Genomic DNA, 21,014 nt, shown 5'->3' on the forward strand with positions numbered 1-21,014 from the left:
TAACTCGAGATCTCGAGAAAACAAATGAAATTAACTCGTTATCACGGGAAAACAGAGGAAATAAAATGTATGAATGCATGGCCCTTTAGGGCTTCCGTACTAGACATAAAACTTTCTTCGCTAACTGTTTGTGAGCTGAGCTAGCTTAAAGTAACAGTTAAGCAGTGGTGGACGTCAGCTAACCAAGGAACTACATTTAGCTACTTAACTAGTTATCTGTCGTAGCTAACGTAAGTACTTGTACTTTACTTGAGTAACGTTAGTTCCATTTTATGGTACTATATACTTCTAGCTATTTGAGAACATTACAGGCAGTTAGCTGCACCAAATATAGTTTGAAATTCAACTTGTTGAGCAGGTGAGTAATTTTACCTCTGGAGTATTAATATGTTAGCTTACTTACTTGTCTATATACACTTGTGTTTTTACTTGTAATGCAGTATTTCTACACTGTAGTATTTCTACTTTTTGAGGGTAACAATTGAAAAGGAAATGTACTCAACCATTCAAGAAATGGTTCAAAAGCACTGTACAAGCTAAGGTTACAGTAGATACAGTAGGCTACTATAACCCGATCCGAAGTCTGTTAATAAAAAGGTAAATATGGAGAAAGTGAGCAATGTTTGAATGAAAGCACCAGCATGGGCAGCCTGTATGTCCACATGAATCATAAAAACATCTCTTTTGCTAGATAATAATCAGATAATCCTGCCGATGAAGCCTGGTGGAGTTACATAACAAAGGAAATCGAAACGTCTCGTCTGCTTTTACTTTCCTCACATACAGTCCATTCACACAGATTAAAACAATATACCATTCTGACTGAGGGAGAATCCCATGCATCCTTAAAGATGCAGTCATATGTAAAAGCAGAGCAGCATTTCAGCTCTTATATAAGCAGCATGCAGCATCAGCGTTGTCATCAGTGGCTGTGTCATGAGGGAGTCATGTGGCGGAGCATGTGCAGCAGATTAGAAACAAGAAGAGAAAACGACGCCCACCTTCTCCTCCAGCAGCCACCGTCTCAGCCATGGGTAGTCCTGGATGAGTTGCTCGTAGCTCAGGCAGTGCTTCACCGTAGCGGGTACGTTACCCATCCGAAAAGCCGCCGGTCAGCCCGCTCTGCCCCCCCGGGTGTCCTGCGAGACCAGCCTGCTCAGACTCCTGCAGGACTGAGGATCAATATGCTAACACAGGCCTGGACGATGCTGCATGAAGAGCTGGCATCACAGGGACGGCTGCAGACGGTGGAGGATGATTCAGCAGTTGCCATGGCAGCCACATCCCTGCATGGGAGGGGATGAAAACAGAGAGGGATGGGGGGGATGGAGACTGAGGGAGAGGAAATGGTGTGAAGCAAAGTGGTAAATGGAGCGACATGGGAGATTAATGTTGCACTTCTGACTGGAGATTCTTGTGGGGAAAGACATGATATATAAAAGTGATTGCAGGTGCAGGGAGAATTAGGAAAGAGGAGTTTGTGCAAGTGCAAATGATGTGTAAACAGGTTAAATACTTCACCGTGGAAGCATTTTAACCAAGAAGCCCTCCAGCTAACTCTTCATATCTTGATTCAACAACAAGATCAGATACGCACTCGACTCCCTGCTCCAGCGAGAATCGAAGGCTTCAGGGGGAAACAGGCTGCTTTGATTGATCTCCTGTGACCTAAACAGTTGAGGGGTTTCCATTGCCAGACGTGACAGTGCTGCCAATGTCAACTGCATGGTGTAATAAAATCCCTTGTTAAGCCAGGGCAACATTTACCAGAGAAAGAGCCATTCTTCTGAACCCAGATGTTAACAATAGAGGGGCTTAATGAAGTCCTAGCATTCAACCATCTCACCACGCTAAACTGCTCTGTGATGAGAGACCTCTGCCTCTCTCTCGGGGGAGGAGGGCGACTGGTATGATCGGCCCTGAAAATGCCTTTTTTGTAGCAGACTTCAAGGTTCATGTCTGTCAGTTGCCACCCCCTAAAATTTTAAAAATGCCTTGTGGCGTATCGCCTCTGATCATTTATTCATGGTCCTCTGAGGACACAGAAAAACAAGTGCAGCAGCATTAAAGGTTGAATTTAACAGCATTGAATTTTCAAATCTAATCACCAACTTTCAGCAAATTTTATTCAGCTCATTGAATTAAACCAAATCAGTGCTGGTCATTATTTTTAGCCATAACTGAATGCTTTTTATTCATCTGTTGTGTTTGCCTGAAAACTAGTATTCATTCATTTGAGATAATTTCATGGTGGTCCTGGTTTGTTGTGCTTTCAGTTCCTTTCAAACCTTTTGCTTAAAGGCATCAGAGTCTGGAAGTAATGAAAACAGTGGTTTGCAGCAGTCAAAATGAGTGCATTTTATTTCTATAATAGGTCAACTACAGCACACATTGTTATATATGTCTACTACATTTAGAAGCTTATAAACAAACTTATTATTGAGCTTTTTTTAATTTAGTATAAAGGTGAGAGTGAGGATGAGATGATAACACATTAGTGTGATTTGTCGTTTGTATTTCCTGTCGGTTGCCAGAAAAATCTTGACATTTCAAGGAAAAGTTTCTTTCTCAATGTTTCTTTTTCAGTCAGTGATAACTGCGTAAGTCGATTAACTTTAACTGGCCTTTCAACATTTCTTCTCTCAAGGAAACGCGGCAGCGACGGTTTTATCTTGACGAATACCAGCTGCCGAAGGTCACTCTAAAGAACCGGCCTTCAGGGGCTTTTCTGCTTTTAAGAATCAATGTAATGCAGGTGAGTTGAACATTTAAAGACGGAGATGGTGTGTAAGTAGAGAGAGAGTGGACATTTTACAAAAGATAGGAATATAAAACAGTTCATCTGACATCTTTAAGAAAAAATAAAAATAGCTTTTTTGTCAGATATTAAGAGAAATATTAAAGATTTGGTTTCAAGCTAGCACAGATAAGTCAAACATTGTTAATAACCCCCTTCTGTAGCACATATATTAACACAAATTACTTATTAATTGGGTCTTACAAAATTATTTATAAGAAGTATGGGGCTGTCACTTACGATCATTTTCATTGTTTCTTGATCAATTAATTAGTTGTTTGGTCTGTAGATTGCAACAAATTATCAAAATGGTTGGCAATTAATTGAATAATTGACAACTAATCTATCAATGGATTAATTTTAATAGCTCCAGAGTAGTAGCCCTTCAGCAGTCCTGATTTAATTTCAGAGGAGTAGGTTTTTCAGAACTCTGTGTCAGAGTTTAATGGTGGATTTTTGTATCTTATCAGTACCAACATAGAGCGATAAATCACTGAGGTTTGAAGTGAAATGAAGTCAAACAAACAGTCTAATTATCAGGATCGTAACAAATAAAACAGCTGCACCACCTTGAAGATGTTTCCGACCAGGGAAACTATGTAAAAGAACAATAGTCTTTTTACTTTTGTATAGATCAGGCAAACAGATATTCCCCAGACAGGAAATAGGATGTCTTTGCGTTAGTTTGCAAGATGTCTCCCGAGAACAATATATTTTACACATGCGATTTTGGAGACAAAGCATGTGATGAATGCCTCAAAATAATAAATAATTGTGCGAACGTAAGAACATGTTTCTGAGCTGGAAAAAGCTGCATATAAAAGAAAGAGGCTATTCTCTTCTTTTGCACTAAGAAAGAAACAGATGTGAAAAACAGCACTTTATAGAGTACAGGTTTCGGCATGGCATGAAAGGAGGTTTTAAGCTCTCAGATATACACTGAAAACAAAGTGGAAGAAAGAAAACAGGAACCAGATTAAATCAATTTTCATCCTCCATCCGTCTTCAATTTCTACATCATGGATTTAACTGAACTGTAAAAACAAGAAAGTCCTGGTGCTAAGCGAATAGCACACTCATCACCACCCTGAAAGCAATAATCATGACATAGTCCTCCATACTTGAAGAAGATGGAAGGGTTTCTTGGATATATAGTTAGAATAATTGCACCTATTCCTACAGCAGCAGACCACTCGATGGTGTGTAATTGAAACGGAATCATGCTGCACAAAAGGAGCAAAGACTGAATACATATGATAAACCGCCACTTCATCTCGTATCCATTATATTCAGCTACGGACCAAGAGAAAAAAAATAATGACCACAAACACTTTTCTTAAAATAAAATGTAAAGCCTTTATAAAAATAGCAGCAGCCTACCTTACAGTTTCTTCAGGAAGGCAGGCCGCCCCGAGCCAACTTTCCACAGCTCCCCTTAGAGACAGCATGTGTGTTACAGATTATCCTCACAGTAATCACACTGCAGAGCGCCCTGTGGCTTTTAGTCACAAAAGCCACTGACCTGTGTGTTCAGTTTGTGTCCACACACGATTGTGACGGTTGAGCATTGATTTATAAAAATGCAATTTTTCTGGCTCTGCACAGGCAGCTTTAAAGTGACGGCTGTGGGTCTGGTGCACCCGCCTGTCCAGAATAGTGAACATTTAATTAGAAGTGTGATAAAAAAACTAATAATCATTTGGCCGCAATAAACCCAGTATAAACCTTTTTATTTCTTCACAAAGGCACTTGTTAACACCACTTTGTCACAGATTACATCCAGGCGGCGGTTCCTAAGCAGCCGGATATTTATTGGTCAGAATTTTATATTATACCTTGGAGGACTTCATGGCTGGATAACGGCTACGACTGGCTCATAAAGAATGGAGATTTCCTTCACTGTATCCATATCGCTGGTGGGAGAGAAATTGAATTTCACAGCAAAATGTACAGCAGCCAGAATGCCGGGCTAAGTGGCGGCTGTTGACATCTCTATTTGCTTTCTAAATTCCTACAGTAGCATGTTTTGTTCATTATTTTTATGGTGGTGTGACAAGATGACAGGACAGATAAATGTCAACCTTGTGAAGTCATACATTTGGCGCGGGGCTGAGTATCATCAAAATTTCTTCATACTAGCGTCAGTACAATAACGTAGTTTTGGTACAGATTATTTTAAGACATATCAGTAACTGTAGGAGACCTCAAGATTTTGAATCCGACCAGACATTACAGAACACGACACTAGCTTTCGATATTTGGCTCTACATACTCCTTTTAGTTGGTACCAAAGATATATTAAGGTAGCCATAGAAAATACTAGGCTGATGATTCTGCACTGTGTGATTAAACACAGCCTGTGTGTCATTCTCCCAGTCCTTTCTCCTAACACTCCATGTAGTGTAATGTGCATTTAAGACAGAAATTGCCTGAAAGATAACCTTTAAGTGGTGACACCACTCAGGATCCACTCAGGATCCACTATTGTGAGACATCTATCCAATTTAAGTACAAAATAATATGACATATTAGACATCCTCCTGACATGGTGAAATACAGTATGTGATGTTGTTTCCCTTTAATCAGCCGGAGAAAAGTGACTACGACACAGTGGCAGCTGCAGTTCTGCTGAGTATAACCTCCAATCTACAGTATAAACACTGCTAGACTTTAAATATTCTTGGCTACTGAAGTGATGATGATTTACTCAGAGTCGGTGATTTAAATTGAAAAGATTTGGACAAAAGGCTTTTTGGAGTGTTTTCATTTTAAAAAACATCAGACCAGAAGGTTTTCATAAAGCGAGTTTACCTTTATAGAGTGAACTGCTGCTTTTGTTCTTTATTCCTTCCCTTACTTCATAATTGTGCCCAGATATGCCCAGAGTCTTCTAATGTACCTTCTTCTGGCAGGGTATTAAAACATTGGTTTAAAAAGCTCTGTGATACAGTAAATCAGCATCATTAATACAAGACAGAGGCTTCCTTGGCCTGAGAAAGGTTAATAGCCTGCGCATCTGCTTTGGTTTGAATTTTTCCTTTAAACTTTTTTTTAATTGTATGTGTTCTTTGACATAAATTGTACAGTAGATGGGCGACAGGAGGAAATAACTAACCTGCATAAAGGAGACTGAAGACATTGTTATCATGTCGGACGCTTTTATTTCTGCTGAAACAAACATTCTCATGGAAAATAATGTTTAATAGAGGCTGCATGCAATGAAGAAAAGTAAATGGAAAGCCCACCAAGAACTTTAAAAACAACTGCGTGTATATACTTCTAATTATATACAATGTAAACAAAGGGTTTAAATGTATGCTTTTAGTTTATGAACTGACTCATCTCAGAGAAGCACTGCTAAACAGCACTGAATAATGAATTTCAGCTGATCCATACATTTTAAAGCTCAAGACTTCAAAACATATAAACAGTTTAATGCACAGGTGCCATCTCTAATGGTAATGGGAAGTGACAGTTGAGTTCACAAACAATCTGTTGTAGCTCCGAGAGCCCAGAACCCCTCTCTCTTCTCTGGCTGGGGAAGCTAATGTGCATATGTGAATAACAAGCAAACATACCGGTGTTTTCTGCGTTGCCCTCTGCCGGGACACATTCCTCGCTGGTCCTGCTGCAGCCTTGTCATACCAAACAACATGTAAAAATGTGACCCATATGGTCTCCCTTTTCAAGAGGGACTGATTGAGCTGTATGGAAGTCATAGCCCACCCACAGAAGGCAAATAAGGAGAACCATATGTGGGGAGATGAATTAGGTAAACTGCACAACATTTTTATTAGATACAATTTCACTTGCCTTGTGGATGGACTGCAAGGTGACACTCTGAAAATAAACTCTGAGCCGCAGAAAGAAAAAGACCTCTCGTTAACAGAGGGTAAGTCAATGAAACATGGAATTACTAAACCAAATGAACAATAACTATTATGATTTGTAGTTGTATTAGATTGACCGAAATGTGATCAAAATAAGCATCATGTCAATCATCTAAGCTGTTTGCATTATAGCTGACTGAACAATAATTGAGCGCATTAATGACACTCAGTCGTAACATTTTACTATAAGGTTTTTTTTTTAAACTATACCTGGCATGTAAAACTCCATGCAGACTGTGAACAAATGTTTAGTTTCACAGTTTATCGATGTTTGTGTAAAATCCAACTTTTCTTTCACAAACTGTGACCACATTTCATTTTCATCTAGAAAAACAAATGTTCTCATTCAGAACTCTTGTTTACAAAATGAATAACAACTTAAAATACTTTAAATACACCATAAATAAATATAGGAAGTGTTTTACAAGGCTGGGAAGCCATAACAAGGTTCCAAAGAGGTTTATGTGCCATTAGGTACACATATGTTAAAAATATGGATGTTTTTTATTCTTGGTTGGCACACAAAGTAAGATAAAAAAGATACCTTTCACTTCAATGTCTTCAAACCAATTTGGTTGCATGCTTTCACATAATTAAAAACTGTTTCTAATTATCTTGAGTTACTTTGAATCTCAGAAGTTAAGAGCCTGTTAATGTGGAAGAGTGAGGCAGGACAGTCTGCTTAATATTACATTTTCTGTTGTTTAATCTTTGAGGACATCTCCGCGTGGACTCCAGCACGAACACCTCTGTCGGTGGTCCGACCAGATCAGTGGCTCGTTATGCCTGCTTTTTGTTTTTCTTTTGTAGCATTTGTTAACGTGTTTCCTGCTTGTGATGGTTTGGATTAGATAAAAAAAAAAAATGACCTGAATCATCAAGCATTTGCCACTTTTGACAGGCTGCCAGTCCCGGCCTGCTAAAAGCTTCAAGATGATCTCTCCTCACTAAATTTATCACATTTGCTGAACAAAAGGATATGCTCTTAACAGCCGCCCACATGGATGCGTCTGTTTTCTCAATCAGGTTAAGAGAATAAACATGTTTGTGGTAGAAAAAAAAACGTAATATCAGCAACTGGAAACACATCCTGACATTATGTAACGGTGTTTATGTAAAGCCAACAGTATGTTGTGACATATGCTATAAACCTGAGGGCATGATGCATGAATAATTCACAAGAAACCCTCATGAAAAGTAAACTGCAGTGGGTTGTGACCTTTTTCCAGCATGTTTCAGAAGTGGCCAGTGGAAGTGCTGATCTGATGAATGTCAAGGCACCTCTGACTCACTGCAGCCTGTTTCTGACCACGGGGGTCTCGGAGGAGAAGGGGCCACTATATTAATCTGCCCTGAGTATGGCAATTGTTAGCGTCTCCTTTCATGTGGTCAGGAGGTTGCTGTCGAGAGGGCTGCGTAGTTTTGGGAGAACTTAAATAGGAGCTCATTCATAGCAGCTTACAGAAAAGGAAGAAATGTAGCTGAATTGGAAAGAATCCATGATATTAAACAGTAGATGGGATTGTGAAGTGCTAGGAGTAATCATGCCAGGCAACAGGCCGCAGGAATGCAAATCACCCCTCAAGCCAAGAGTTAAGTTAGCAGGTGGCCTCTTCTATTCACTGAATGTCAACACTCCTTTTAGATGGAGCCCACATAACATCTGGACAGGCCAGCCACTGCTTTTAATTAAGTGAAATACAGTCACTCAATGTTCTGCCATGTCAGAGAGAAAAAAAAAAAAATGTTATAAAAGTGGGAGGGTAGGGGGAGAAAAAGTGCAACAGTACATATCCTGTGTTCAGTGAAGGTCAACACAGTTGTGTAAATAAATATTAATCCTTAACCTAATCCCTAGATTTCCAAGACCATTAAAAATACCTGCGTGACCAGAGCACTTCTCTTGAAATGGCACGTTCTCTCGCATTTCTCTGGAAATTCAACTTAACCCGAACGAGGAGGAAATACAACAACACTTGCTGAGGTTAGTTTATGGCCTCCACTTTGTTTCCAGGGGTGAATCTTAGCTCAGAGCAGATGACAACCAGAGTTCAAGACTAACATCGTTTCCGGGGGCCATAGCAAATGTGTTTGCCTTAACAAGAGATCTTCTCTGGTAGGCCTTCAAAGATATATGCACGAATATGTCTATCTATTAGCAAATGACAATCTGAACACATGAAACCTAAGAAATAAATAATAAATAAATAAAAAAATATTAAAATCCAAAAGGTCACGGTAAACTCAGTGTCGACAGGGGACGCCCTCATATTTTTCAGTGATTGTACCACATTGTGAACAATGAATTTGTGCTTAAAGTGGCATTAGGAGAGCTAGGTAGCTGTTAGCTTTCAGAAGTCGATGGGCGGCAGAGTTCTGCGGTGTGTTTTGGTGAGCTACCGAGCTAATAGAGCTAACAGCTTAACACACAGCAGACAGAGTTTCTTCTTAAAGGCACATTAAATGTTATACGTCGGTGAACTGCAGATAATGTGACAACACAACAAGTTTACAGTAAATAAATGTACTTAAGTATTTAAACTGACAGCAGTTTGGATGTAAAAGTACTTTGAATGGTAATACTTTTAACTATAGATGAAAATAAAGTAAAGGAACATTTTGTTTTTGGGTTTACATTTACTTCAGGATGGTAAAAATTGTTTTAAAAGAGCGTTCTGGGATGGTGGTTAAAAAAAACGATGACAACTTCTAAAACATGAGTGCAAAGAATGCAAGAGATGTGCCATACACATCACATAAATCAGATGCTGGATGCTGTCTTTCCCCATAATCAGGAAGGGATTGCTTACAAAATGATATACCTTACTCTGCTGGCAGCCTCATGATAATCACCCTTCCTGGCTGTCTTTGGAGGTCACAGCACTGCAATACTGCGAGCACTGTACCACTAGCATTACCACTCCCCAAGAGCATGTCAACAGGCTCCGTGGGTGGACCCCTAGTTTATATCATACTTGTCAAACATTTGTAAATCTGAGACGGTAGTCCAGCAACAGTGTGTAAAACATCCGCAGAAGCCCAAACAGAAATACAAAAGGCCAACTTCAATTCGAAAAGACTGGAGGACTTGCAGCTGGAGGAGGAGGAGGAGGGGAAAAAGCTCCAAGATGAAATGCATAGTGGGTGATAAATGGATGAAGTAAAGGCAAATGATAAGAGTTTCTCAAGTGGTACATTTATTAAAATACACAACACTCTACATGAAGATATACTTTCCCCAAACATTTGCTAGAATTAGTGTGGAGCAATGACATTTGCAGTCCACAGAGGAATGAGAAAACAGTGTTCATTCCAGACTGACATAATCCCCTTCTGAGGACACACTCTCTTATAAAAAAAACAAAAAAAGCTGGCGTGTAAAAGGTGAAACAGTATCAGTGCTGAAAGACGGTGACAGCTTGAAAATAGCTTTGGGCAGTTTGGTTCAGATTAGAGAACACTCACTGTGTTTTTTCCTAGCGAGCCAATTGGATTATCAAAAGCCTGTAAAAGTTGTGATATTAAAGTTAACAGCATCACCTTGAGTCCTCCTTTGTTATATTAACTTGTGATGCCGCATTTTGTGACATTATTCTGTTTGTATCAGTCATTTATTGGTCCATCACACACAAAAAAAACAAATAACAAAATTAACATGAGGAAAACAAATCACATACTGACATCTCAGTGAGCATTTATAGCGCAAGTGTACCGTGAAAGAGGAAAAAACAAGCAGGAGGGGAAGCGATCTTATGTATCATGATGTCTCCAGTGAATAGTTATCTCATAAAAGTTATCATACAAACGTAACTAAGAGAGTATATGCCAACGGACACAAAAGTTAAATGATAAATGGTGTAAAGTAAAATCAACAATTTGTCCTAATCATTCAAATATTAAAATATTCAGTGCTATTTTAAAAAAAAGAAAATAAATTAGGTAATAAAACTTTATATACATAATACTGTACATCACATCACACCTGCAGCAGATGTGTTTTCCAGCGATTCCTGTCCCAGATAGCATAAATTAAAGTTACCCCCCGGCCACTAATGGCAACCACAAGACCTAACTACCATATTTCTATATTTCTTGAGGATGACGTTTGAGCTGTCGTCAAAGTAGAGTACTGATATTGCGTTGAGCTTGGTCGGGGCGCAGCACGGCTTTGGCACATTGTCAGGAAACATTAAATGGACCTATAAATGAGAGCACAAAGTAGGTTTAAAAGAGGTGCAACAGCAGTGAGTTTCAAATGAGTTACAACTGCCAAGAGCATGATGGTAGCTTATAACGCCATTTTAATGCAGTACACATATGCAATGCACTCTAAAGGATACTTACCAGGGTTTGAACAATTGCGTGATTTGTTGCGTTCATGTGTGCGTTGAGTGGGAAAGAGCATTCGCCGTCGCAGTAGAAAGCAGCGTAGCCCTCAGGTGCAATGATCCAATCCTTAACAAACAATGAGCTTCTATTATTTATAACACATGTTGAGCTTTTTCTAGTGTCACCTTATGATCTTAATAAAAATGCACTGTTCGTTGTGTTATTATCACTTAATGTTATACATAAATGTTTTGTGATATAAGATCATTTACCTGCCAGCCCAAATCTCGAAAACTGACATAAAGTTCATGCTTCTTGCAGGCTTGCTTCTGTTCACTTGTGTTATGATCTGAAAAAAAAAAAAAGTTTATTAAACACAACAGACACTAATGATTGTTTATATCTTTTTGTTTGCTTACTGTAGAACAGCTTTTGAACAAATGCACTCTACAAACACACAATCAGTACACAAACACAGACTTTTGTGAGTACATGAATACATCCTAGAGCCATGTTAATCATAAAATAAATAAATTGGAAATATTTCCCGTAAATGTTAAGCTGTTACAAAACAATGGATGTTTGAATTTGGAGTTACAGTTGTTTTCTTTCCCACATCAGTGTGTGAGGTGTGTCATATATTTACACAACAGGCAAATTATCCATGAGGGTTGCAATAATCCAAAAACTTTTTTTGGGTTATTAATTATTCCTTAAAATACTTCAGGATTGATGAGATGTTTATGTAATTATAGGACTGTGCCACTATCCATAATATATCTCAATCTCTCTCAGTACTTGTACTTCACCTTAATGTTATTTCAATTTAAAAGTGCAATATATATATGAATTTTTAAAATAAATAAAATTATCAACAGAATGGGAAGAAATAACATTTTTGACACTATGTCAAAGACATCTATGTATTTGTTGCAGAGATATCTGCTGAATTTAGCATGCTGACCAGCTAGCCCCAGGCCTGAAAACCTTTTTTTCCCAGTGGTCCAAAGCAAGCTGCATGGCTAACTGAGCTAACAAGCGGTCGCTACAGTCATGGATGTATAAACACAATACAGTTAGCAGCAGTTACTCTAGTGAAATGCTGCCCCTACTTGTTGGGAGTATGAATTCTTATGTCTTGCACCTTTAATACAACTGAAATACAGGTCAGAACTGAATGCTCAATAAAACCTTTGAGTCCAAGAAGCATATTTAATTTTTAAAAATTAAAAATTGTCTTGCCCCAAAGTAGTTTTTTGTAGAAAATGCTTTTGAGAAACAAACAGAAAAACATGTCACTGAAGGAAACTAAAAGATAAAGATTTAAGGTGTAAAGCCCTGCAGGTGGCTCCTTCATGCTGCCACATTCATTACACCCCACCATATGAAGGTAAAGGCAAACATACAACAACAAACTAATTTACATATTAAGAACCTCACCAGTATAGCGCCTAAAAATGTATGATCTACAGGTTGGCACCAAAGGAGAAGAAGGAATAAGCTTGCATTATCAAAAGGTGCTCAGCAAATATATTTAATTTCACATTAATAGACAGTCTGTCTAGTGATTGTGGACGGGCCTTGCTGCAGGAAATTAAGTTGGTTATTCTGACAAATGGGTGGACACTGTGATGGAACGATGGCCGGATGATATCTGTCTAATTTAGAGATCTGATATGTACAGGATGAAATAAATGATTAAAAGAACTATCATCGCATCTTAAGCGCGTCATAAAAATGCACATACCTCCAGGTTTTGGTGCCCTAGATGATTCTTGTTGATTAGTTGATTTATTGCGATTGTGGTTCTTCTTCTTCCCCCCAGCAGCTCTGACAGAGCGAAGCAACACCCCGCTGGCCTTGAAGAAAGCAACCAGGAACGGCTGTTTGGACTGAGGCCCATTCCTCCCAATGATTCCAGCAGATTTTATGTTGATACTTCGTCCTTTCAAAAACAGAAGGTAAATAAAAGTCTCGAGATATAGCTAAAGGTATATGGGATATTTTGACAGTTTATGACTGCTTTAAAAGCTGAGTCCAGCCTGTTTACAAATACAATACAAGGTCAAGCCTTAAATCTTTTTTATGGATATATTGGTAGTAAATAATAACAATCCATGAACTGTCAAATACACAAGTCACATAAGAGTGAAGTCGATGAAAATATTAGTTATTTATCAAAGGCGGAGGATTGTGATTGTGGATTGTCTCAAAAAAATTTACTTCCTGACTTTTTCTAGTTTTAAGAGTCTGAAATAAATCTGGGAAACAAATCTGGGATGTCAAATTCATGGGAACAAAAACTGTAAAACTTCACTTACCATCTACAGTCTCCACACAGAGCTGCAGGCCCAAGTTCTGCTGTGGGTTCATCACCCAGTGGTTACTGGTGGCTGTGATGTCAAACACCAGCCACCCCCCATCGGACGCCTGGACCTTTTTGGAGTCGAGCAAGAACGTCTCTGCGTCTCTAAAGGTAAGTTAAATGTTAAATGATGCACACTCAAACAGCCTGCACAGAGAAGAGAACAGCAACTGCTACAGTGATTACTATATCTCAATCCGGTGAAAGTTATTTGGATTTTCAGTCTCTGTGGGTACGTTGGTTTTCACAATTACGACTCGGTCAACCAGATGGTGAAATGAATGTGGTCACTTTACTGCTGCATTATAAACAAATTACAAAACCTCAGTGCTAAAGTGCGTTAAGTTCTAGAGCAAATAAAAACTGACTGTGCTTCGTAATGCTGCATAGCTCTAATAGGACACAAAAAAGAAACCATATGCTCCTTTGAGGGCATTCAGACTGAATCCAAGAGGTCTTAACCGGTTAGACAGGAACAGATAAACAAGGTATCACTGACTGATCACAAATGGATGCTTTAGCCCGAACTCTGTAGCAGAAGCCAAAATCTGAGTGGCTTTTATTAGTTTCTTCATCTCTTTATCCTTTTGAAAACAAAACCTTCTTCTATAAAAAGGCCTTCAGTATTGAAAGCTGGTCATTTTGTAATTTCTGTATGTCAGCTTTGAGCTGGAGATAAAACGAAAGCGGTACTGCTATTGTTGAAGAAGCTGTCACTTAAACATGTGCCAAGAGTTCAGCTATTTGATTGGCCAAACACTTCAGGAGTTATGAATCATGTATATCAGCCCTTGTGTATTTTTAACATGAGCCTGACATAAGGCATCAATCAACCCCAAAGCTGAAAAAGCGGTGCTTCGCAATTTGCATTGGATTCCTTTCAAGTGGCAGATCGGATAAGGCAGCGCCTGTTCAGTTTTTGTGGTTACATTGCTGGTTGGAGAGAACCAAGATTTTCCATGTGGCCCCAATAGTTCAGGAATTATTCATGTGTTTATTACAGGTGTAATAAAACTAACCTCTTGTGGAATTTCACATAAGGTTAATCCCTATGAGTGACATACTGCTGAACTTGAAATGCACAGTATTCCACTTATATCCTGTGATAATTTAGTTTGCGCTGGTGAGTATTCACTATTCCCACAGTCGTATCCAAGAGGAAAATGTTTATCCCGCCCCTTCATCTGTGATTACTGGATGTACTGTTCCACAGAGAGTGAGTTAAAGTCAGTGGATACCAGCGACAGACGTGACGCCTCTTTCTAGACTGTTCTACCTCCTGAAAATTATGTTCATATGCAACTATTCCCCATTAGGAATTTATGTTCAGTAGCAAAGTTCAGTACCAGTGCAGGACGTAGCATGACATTGATATAGTGGAGTGAATGGAGGTCAGGTTGGTGTGTGGGTGTCTGACTTTAAAGGGACCCTGTGGATTTTTTGACCAGTACTATAAAGATATGAGGCAATATGTTTTTAAGAGGTCCTCGTTTTGTTAGTTTCTTCTTTCGCTCATGTGCACAAGGACAATGGTTTCCCAGATCGACAGTTAGTGGCATAAAAAATGCTGCAGAGTGCCAACAAAGGCCGTAAAAGAGACAACTGCTAGCAAACAAACATGGCTCTGGATATGTCCTCAACCATGAACACAATGTGTTAAGACGGTAAACATAACTTCAGGGATGTTTAACATCAGCATCTTGAGTTCAGTCTCATTCTCATATTAGTAGTGAGTTAAGTGAATGGTTTACTTATTTAACATTGATTGCAGTCACTCCAACAGTGATTTTTAAAGAACTGACACAAAGTGAGGGGGAGAGGGCAACAAAAGCCCTTATAAGGAGGTTGCTACTGAGATATATGTGACTATCTTAACCCCTTTAAGACACTGCAACAAAGTAGTTTTAATTTGCTACTTAACTTAACCATACTTAGTCTACTTCTGTGGAAATAACCGACTAAAAACATTGGTATGTGAAGTGACCAATATTTGTGCACAGCATTAACTTTCCATCTGATATGTTGAAGAAGAACATGAATCAGTGTGTACGGCTTTCCAAACTAAGATTTCAAAGATTTCTCACATTGGGAAAGAATTGCTCTTCTTTGTGAACGCTGACTAAAACACACTTTTCCCCATAAAGACGTGTGTGAAAACTAAAACTGCGCAGTCTTCCCCTTTAAGATGGCAGAGTCCATTGACTTGGACCTTTTCAAAGCCCAGGAGGGCCATATCTCCCCTTCAATCACCCACACACATTTTTGGCAAGCAAATGTGGGCCCACTTTTAAGTACACCCTTGTGTATTCAGCTATGTCATGGTTTAAACTTCCGGAATATTGTTAAGACAGGCAGGTGGTGGGCATAACAGTGACCACGGGAGCACCCGAGGGAGCCCCCTCACCCCCCCTCCTGAAAACATAGGCCCTCATGGTTTCATCTGGGACACGGCCAGCTTGGCAGGCAACACAAGACGAGTGATAACTGATGGACCTTCCAAGCTCCGTAAGTGGCCAACTTGCTAATGGAGTTCTCTTTATCCGAGAACTATATTTGTAAGGCAGACATGGTGCGAATGAAGGAGAACAGAGTTGGAGATAGAAAGGCGTTCTGTGTGAGTGGAAAGTTTCAACCGTGCAAGACAATAGCTGTTGGACTGTCTTAACTGTGAAAGAAGATAACTGCATGGGATAGAAATGCAACACATTTGTCTAGTTTTAACCTTTATTTCAGTGAGGTAACAGCTATTTTTGCCTTGTTTCATCCATTAGCAGTTGCAAACAGAACGATGTGTGCTGTCTGCTTTGTGTTTCACAGCATTTCAAATAACTGACAACTGGTTTGATGCAGTTCCTTAGCCTATATGCTATTTTATTTTCAAGGAAGTAATGTTTTTGCATGTGTCCGTTTGTTTGTGGGATGGTTTGTCAGCAGGATTACACAAAAACTACTGAATGGATTTCCATGAAACTTGGATAGAGGATGGGTCTCCGGCTAGAATAGACCCCATTAACCTTTGGTGCGGATCTGAAAAAAAAGGGATGGATCCAGCAATTTTTTCTCACTTTCTTTAATATAATTTCTCAAGGTATAAGGCATGGATCTTGATGAAAACAATCTGATGTATTTAGGTGGGTGGTGTCTACAGTATTAGTGAGTACAGTTTGATGCAGATACTAATACAAATTTGGATTCAGCAGATTTAAATGTTTTATGTGACACTGGATTGGGGCTTGATTGAGTTAAAGGGGACTGTGGGCCTTGGTGAAGGTTTGTGCTCTACTGAATGCCATTATTTTTTATTTTTTTATTTTTGATTCTTCCAGGACTGACTGATTATATTAGGCCAGATGGATTTTCTGTCAGCCTTGATACATCAATGGTGCAAGAACTATTGAGAGCTTTTACTTAAGCAGAAGTAGCAATATCAGACTTTAAAAATACTTCATTAAACGCACATATAATTTGACTAAAGTGGAATTATGAGCAGAAAAATGTACTTAATGTTTGAAAAGCAAAATCGACCCTGTCTGAGTGTTACTGGATTAAATGACTGATTAGAAAGCAGCCTTTTAATTTTGTACCTGGTTGAGCTGGTTTTAACTACTTTATATATTACTGGTTAATTTAATCTGTTAGAGTGCATCATTTTAAGCAAGATGTCAGTGTTCTGTATGTAAAATCTTAGTTTCAAAAGCAAGACAGTCAGATAAATTTAGTTGAGTGAAAAGAAGCACCTCAAATTGTTCTGAAATACGGTAGTTACAATCCTGCACTGCCTTCAATGTTTATTTTTGGTTGTCTAGATACTTACTTGTTTTGATATTCCTTGATGACTTGATATATGGAAACCTTCAGAGTGATATTGTCGTAGCGGGAATGACTGCGGTCCTTGTAGATCCGAAACTCCGCAGCAGTCACCGCCTCTCCGTCCGGGATCTGAGTCAGATCAAAACGGAACTCCTTGTAGTGTCTTCGCTGATGAGAAAAATCTTTATCTTTCTCGACTGGGAAAGAAAATATTTCATGATGAATTTCATTTTTACTGGCAGCAAAGTTGATCAAAAAATACGACTTCAACTCCTGCGCCGCTGTGTGTGTTGCTCAAAGGAGGAAATATGCCGGCATTAACGCACAGAAAAAGAGTAATTTATCACATCTTCTTTTACATTCCAGGTCCAATCCAAACATTTTGACTACCAACAAAAGCACTTTCCAGTTCATTAAATCAGTCAACTGAATACAGGTAGCGGTTCCCAGACAGGCCCTCTACTGTGTGCCTAACTGCATTCTCCGGCCATGATGAATGGGCTGTCAGTTAAGAAAAACAGGCTGATTTCAATTAAAGACACTTTCGTCTGCTCCTCAAGTGAGAGAAAAGACCAGACAGGATTCTTCAACGTCATGTCAGCGTCTACTCTGACCTCATTTCTGACCTTATACTGACCTCCTGTAGGTTTCATATAATGAGTTAAGAGACTTTAATGACCTTTAACCTTTAAAACTAAATATTTCTAATATAATGAGTAACTGAACATGTCTTTGTTTTGACCTTTCATTTTTGAAAATGTTTAAAAAACTCAAAACATGTAAGATTATTTTAGATTTTTCCGGCACAGAAATAAATAAAAGATATGTGCAGCTTGATTTTCAGAGTGTTGCATCAAAATTTTTAGATAAAATAAAGCCTATCAATGCAGTGACTCTAATAACAGCATCAAAGAGCTTCAGTGTATCATGCCAACAAAAGATACTTTGATGCTACTGAAAAGTGACTGTCTCGCACCCCAGAAAAAGAGGCTTGTGGCTGAGGTCAGTGGACTTTCTGACATACGCAGTGATAACATGCAGTGTGTTCGAATAATATTTTATCAACAGAGAAGGACTGCGGTTACTTAGCACAAACAGGTCAGAGGTCAGGTCTGACTTTTTACCCACCGAGAGTGTTCCATTATATTAGCCACGGGCAGTAATCTGAAGCAGAAGTGCCAACGAGAGTGTACCGCATTTAACTTTCAAATGGCTAAAGATTAAATAACATTGGCTTAACTCCGAAGGTGAGTCGCATGCATGTTCTACCCGAACAATGTTTTGTTAATATAAGAATAAATTACTGTGACTATTGCTTGACTAAATGGTTTTTCAACAGCTGACATCTTATTTACACTGTGGAAGCTGAAAAGGTTACAGTAAACATATTAAACTGCACGAAACGCCACAGAGACGTTTCTTAAAACAGTTGAGGTCAGTAGCTATATTTGAGTGTACTGTAATAAAGACAGAGCCCCATTGAACACTTCACTGACAGTCCCCAGAACGAGAGCAGAGCTTTCAAGGCTGACAGTGTACATGCCCTGCTATAGTGGTAAGTGGAAACAGATGGGCTCAGGCCAAGGTGAGGGATTATACTTCAAGGCAACTCTACACAAATTCGCTTTTACATGTTTTTGCTGTATATTTAAGAAAATTAAGTCCTTAACACTGCAATAGCAACTTTATCCTAAGTTCACTTCTGGTTGTTTTTATCATCATTCATTCAGGACTGTGAAAGCTGCACCATATTTCACTTCTGAGATCTTTTCCATCCGGTTTAATATTTTAATTGTCATTAAAGAAACATAAATGCTGCAAATAACACAAACATCAAAAATGGAGCGACTGCTTTCTCCTGGTGACAGAACCTCCAGATACACAGACATCAGTCAATATCACAACCCTTTTAACAACAGGAAATAATTCAGACCAATTTTCTCAAGGTCAGACAGTCATCTGATAAGTCTCTCTGAACTGCTGGGTTAAGGGTCGCGGCTACTGAACAAACACAACCATTATACCGATCAGCTGCCTTTTAATAGAAAGCAGCACAAATTGAGAGGGTCAGAATGTTGGGCCTAATTCTGTTAAATGCACACAAATTTCACGCAAGGCCAAAGCAGCTGAACACCGATGACACATTTATACATGTAGAAATAAAAAATAAAAAACTGTCTGAGTGAGAGGAAGTCAACAACTGTTAATCTTCACTCAGAAGATAAGATTCTTTTTATAGTACAGCGTAGCTCAGAATAGTTTGACAAAATCAACATGTGGCAAATCATCTTGACAAATGTGATTAATTGCACCGCATCAAGGAGGCCAGGAAATATATGAATGGATTACAACAGGCCTGACTCTTGCACTACACGGATGAAGGCTTCAAGCTGCAGTATTTAATAGTTCTTTGTCTGCAGTGCGTTGTTTAGAAAAAATGCAATTTAATGTGCAAAATAGTAGGCTTTTTAACAAGCAAACAGATAAAGCTGATCCAAATAAAACTTTATTTATTTACTTTAAAGTGGAGGGAATGAAGACAAACGAGACTTTTAAAAAACCATGAGATGTAGATTTGCGCACTAAAGTGGTGCACCTCTAAATAATATCGACCCCGGCCTCTCCTGAAGTCTCATTTCGATTACTAACATAATTTTGATTGAAGGAAACCTGATAATAAATGATCCTGCTGTAACAACACTTACCTAAATTGACAAAACTCATAACCATGTCGGCGTCGTTGAGAAAGTTGGTGTCGTGCGCTGAGGTGAGCGCGGGGCTGTGGCCTAACAGAGGGGCCGCGCGGTAAGGCTGCGCCACACGAGAGTACCCGGCATGCTGGGGGCTGTAGTACCCTTTCCTGGAGTGCCCTTGAGCCTTGGCACCGAAGCTCTTGCCTGCGCCCTGCTGCTGCTGGTGCTGGTGCTGCTGCTGCTGCACCCCCGCCACCTCCTCCTCCTCCTCCACGGCCATGGCGTTGTACAGGTCGAGCATGAAGAGCGGCGCGGAGGACGCCTGCTTCCCGGGAGAGAAGGGCCTCGGCCGGTGTGGCAAGCCCAGGATGGAGAGGATCTCTCTCTGGATCTCCCTGCGTTCGTGATTGCGCAACCTCCTGTAAATAAAACTGGAGTGCACATGGTTGTCACTTAACCCGCAATGAGCGCAGGACAGAAAACTCAGGCAGCTCCAGGCGAGTCCGAGCACAGCGCGGCTCAAAGGTGTAAGCGCTGTCATCTTGACAAATAGTTCTCTGTGGGCTGTGGAGGTGAACTACATCGCACTCTGTGGGGAAAACAATTTATATCTCTGCCAATATGGAATCATAGACTTCCCATATTAAACAGAGGCACCACCAACTTTCACGCGTTTTGCTGTTGGACACCAGTCAGCCCTTCTACAAATGAGGTATCAGCTTGCAGAAAAGTCGTCGCTCCTCTCCTGTGCGCGATGCTCCTCCAGCAGTATTTACTCCTCCAGGGTCCATCCAAAGTCTCCGCACACACCAAGTATTTATGGAGATATGACCCCGTCCCTCACCTTACTCCTCTGTGATGCAGGATCACGTAGGTACGCCCATAACGTCCAGGGATCACCCGGAGTTTCCAGGAGTGGATGAAACGTGTTCAACTGTGTCAAAAATGAACAGAGAGCAGCTCTCGACTCATGCTCGCATTTTTCTTTTTTCTTTTTTTTCCTTCTCTCCCCTTGAGAGTGGGGCTACTTGCCCTCCGAGTCCATCCCACACTTTTTGTTTTTGCATCCACCTTTAGCTGCTGCAGTAAAACCTCAGGCCGGTCCCATGATGAATGTGGCGGCTCGGGAG

The 21,014-nt window shown here is 39.7% G+C and overlaps 1 protein-coding gene and 1 long non-coding RNA gene across 2 annotated transcripts; one reads left to right on the plus strand and one right to left on the minus strand.

Moving 5' to 3' along the window:
• Positions 1–143: 143 nt before the first annotated feature.
• On the plus strand, positions 144–12,915 carry LOC141009536 (uncharacterized). The gene is made up of 3 exons (XR_012180143.1): positions 144–230; positions 2,648–2,755; positions 12,842–12,915. It is a non-coding gene; the product is annotated as an uncharacterized lncRNA (long non-coding RNA).
• bmp5 (bone morphogenetic protein 5) lies at positions 10,737–20,425 on the minus strand. Its single transcript, XM_073482184.1, has 7 exons — positions 19,897–20,425; positions 17,196–17,388; positions 13,338–13,486; positions 12,764–12,961; positions 11,289–11,365; positions 11,032–11,142; positions 10,737–10,886 (listed from the first exon to the last, which is right to left on the minus strand). The coding sequence occupies exons 1-7, from the start codon at positions 20,423–20,425 to the stop codon at positions 10,737–10,739; spliced, it is 1,407 nt and encodes a 468-aa protein (XP_073338285.1).
• Between the last annotated feature and the right edge of the window lie 589 nt (positions 20,426–21,014).

This window comes from Pagrus major, chromosome 15 (genome assembly GCF_040436345.1).
Source record: "Pagrus major chromosome 15, Pma_NU_1.0".
In the NCBI taxonomy this organism is placed as follows: Eukaryota; Metazoa; Chordata; class Actinopteri; order Spariformes; family Sparidae; genus Pagrus; species Pagrus major.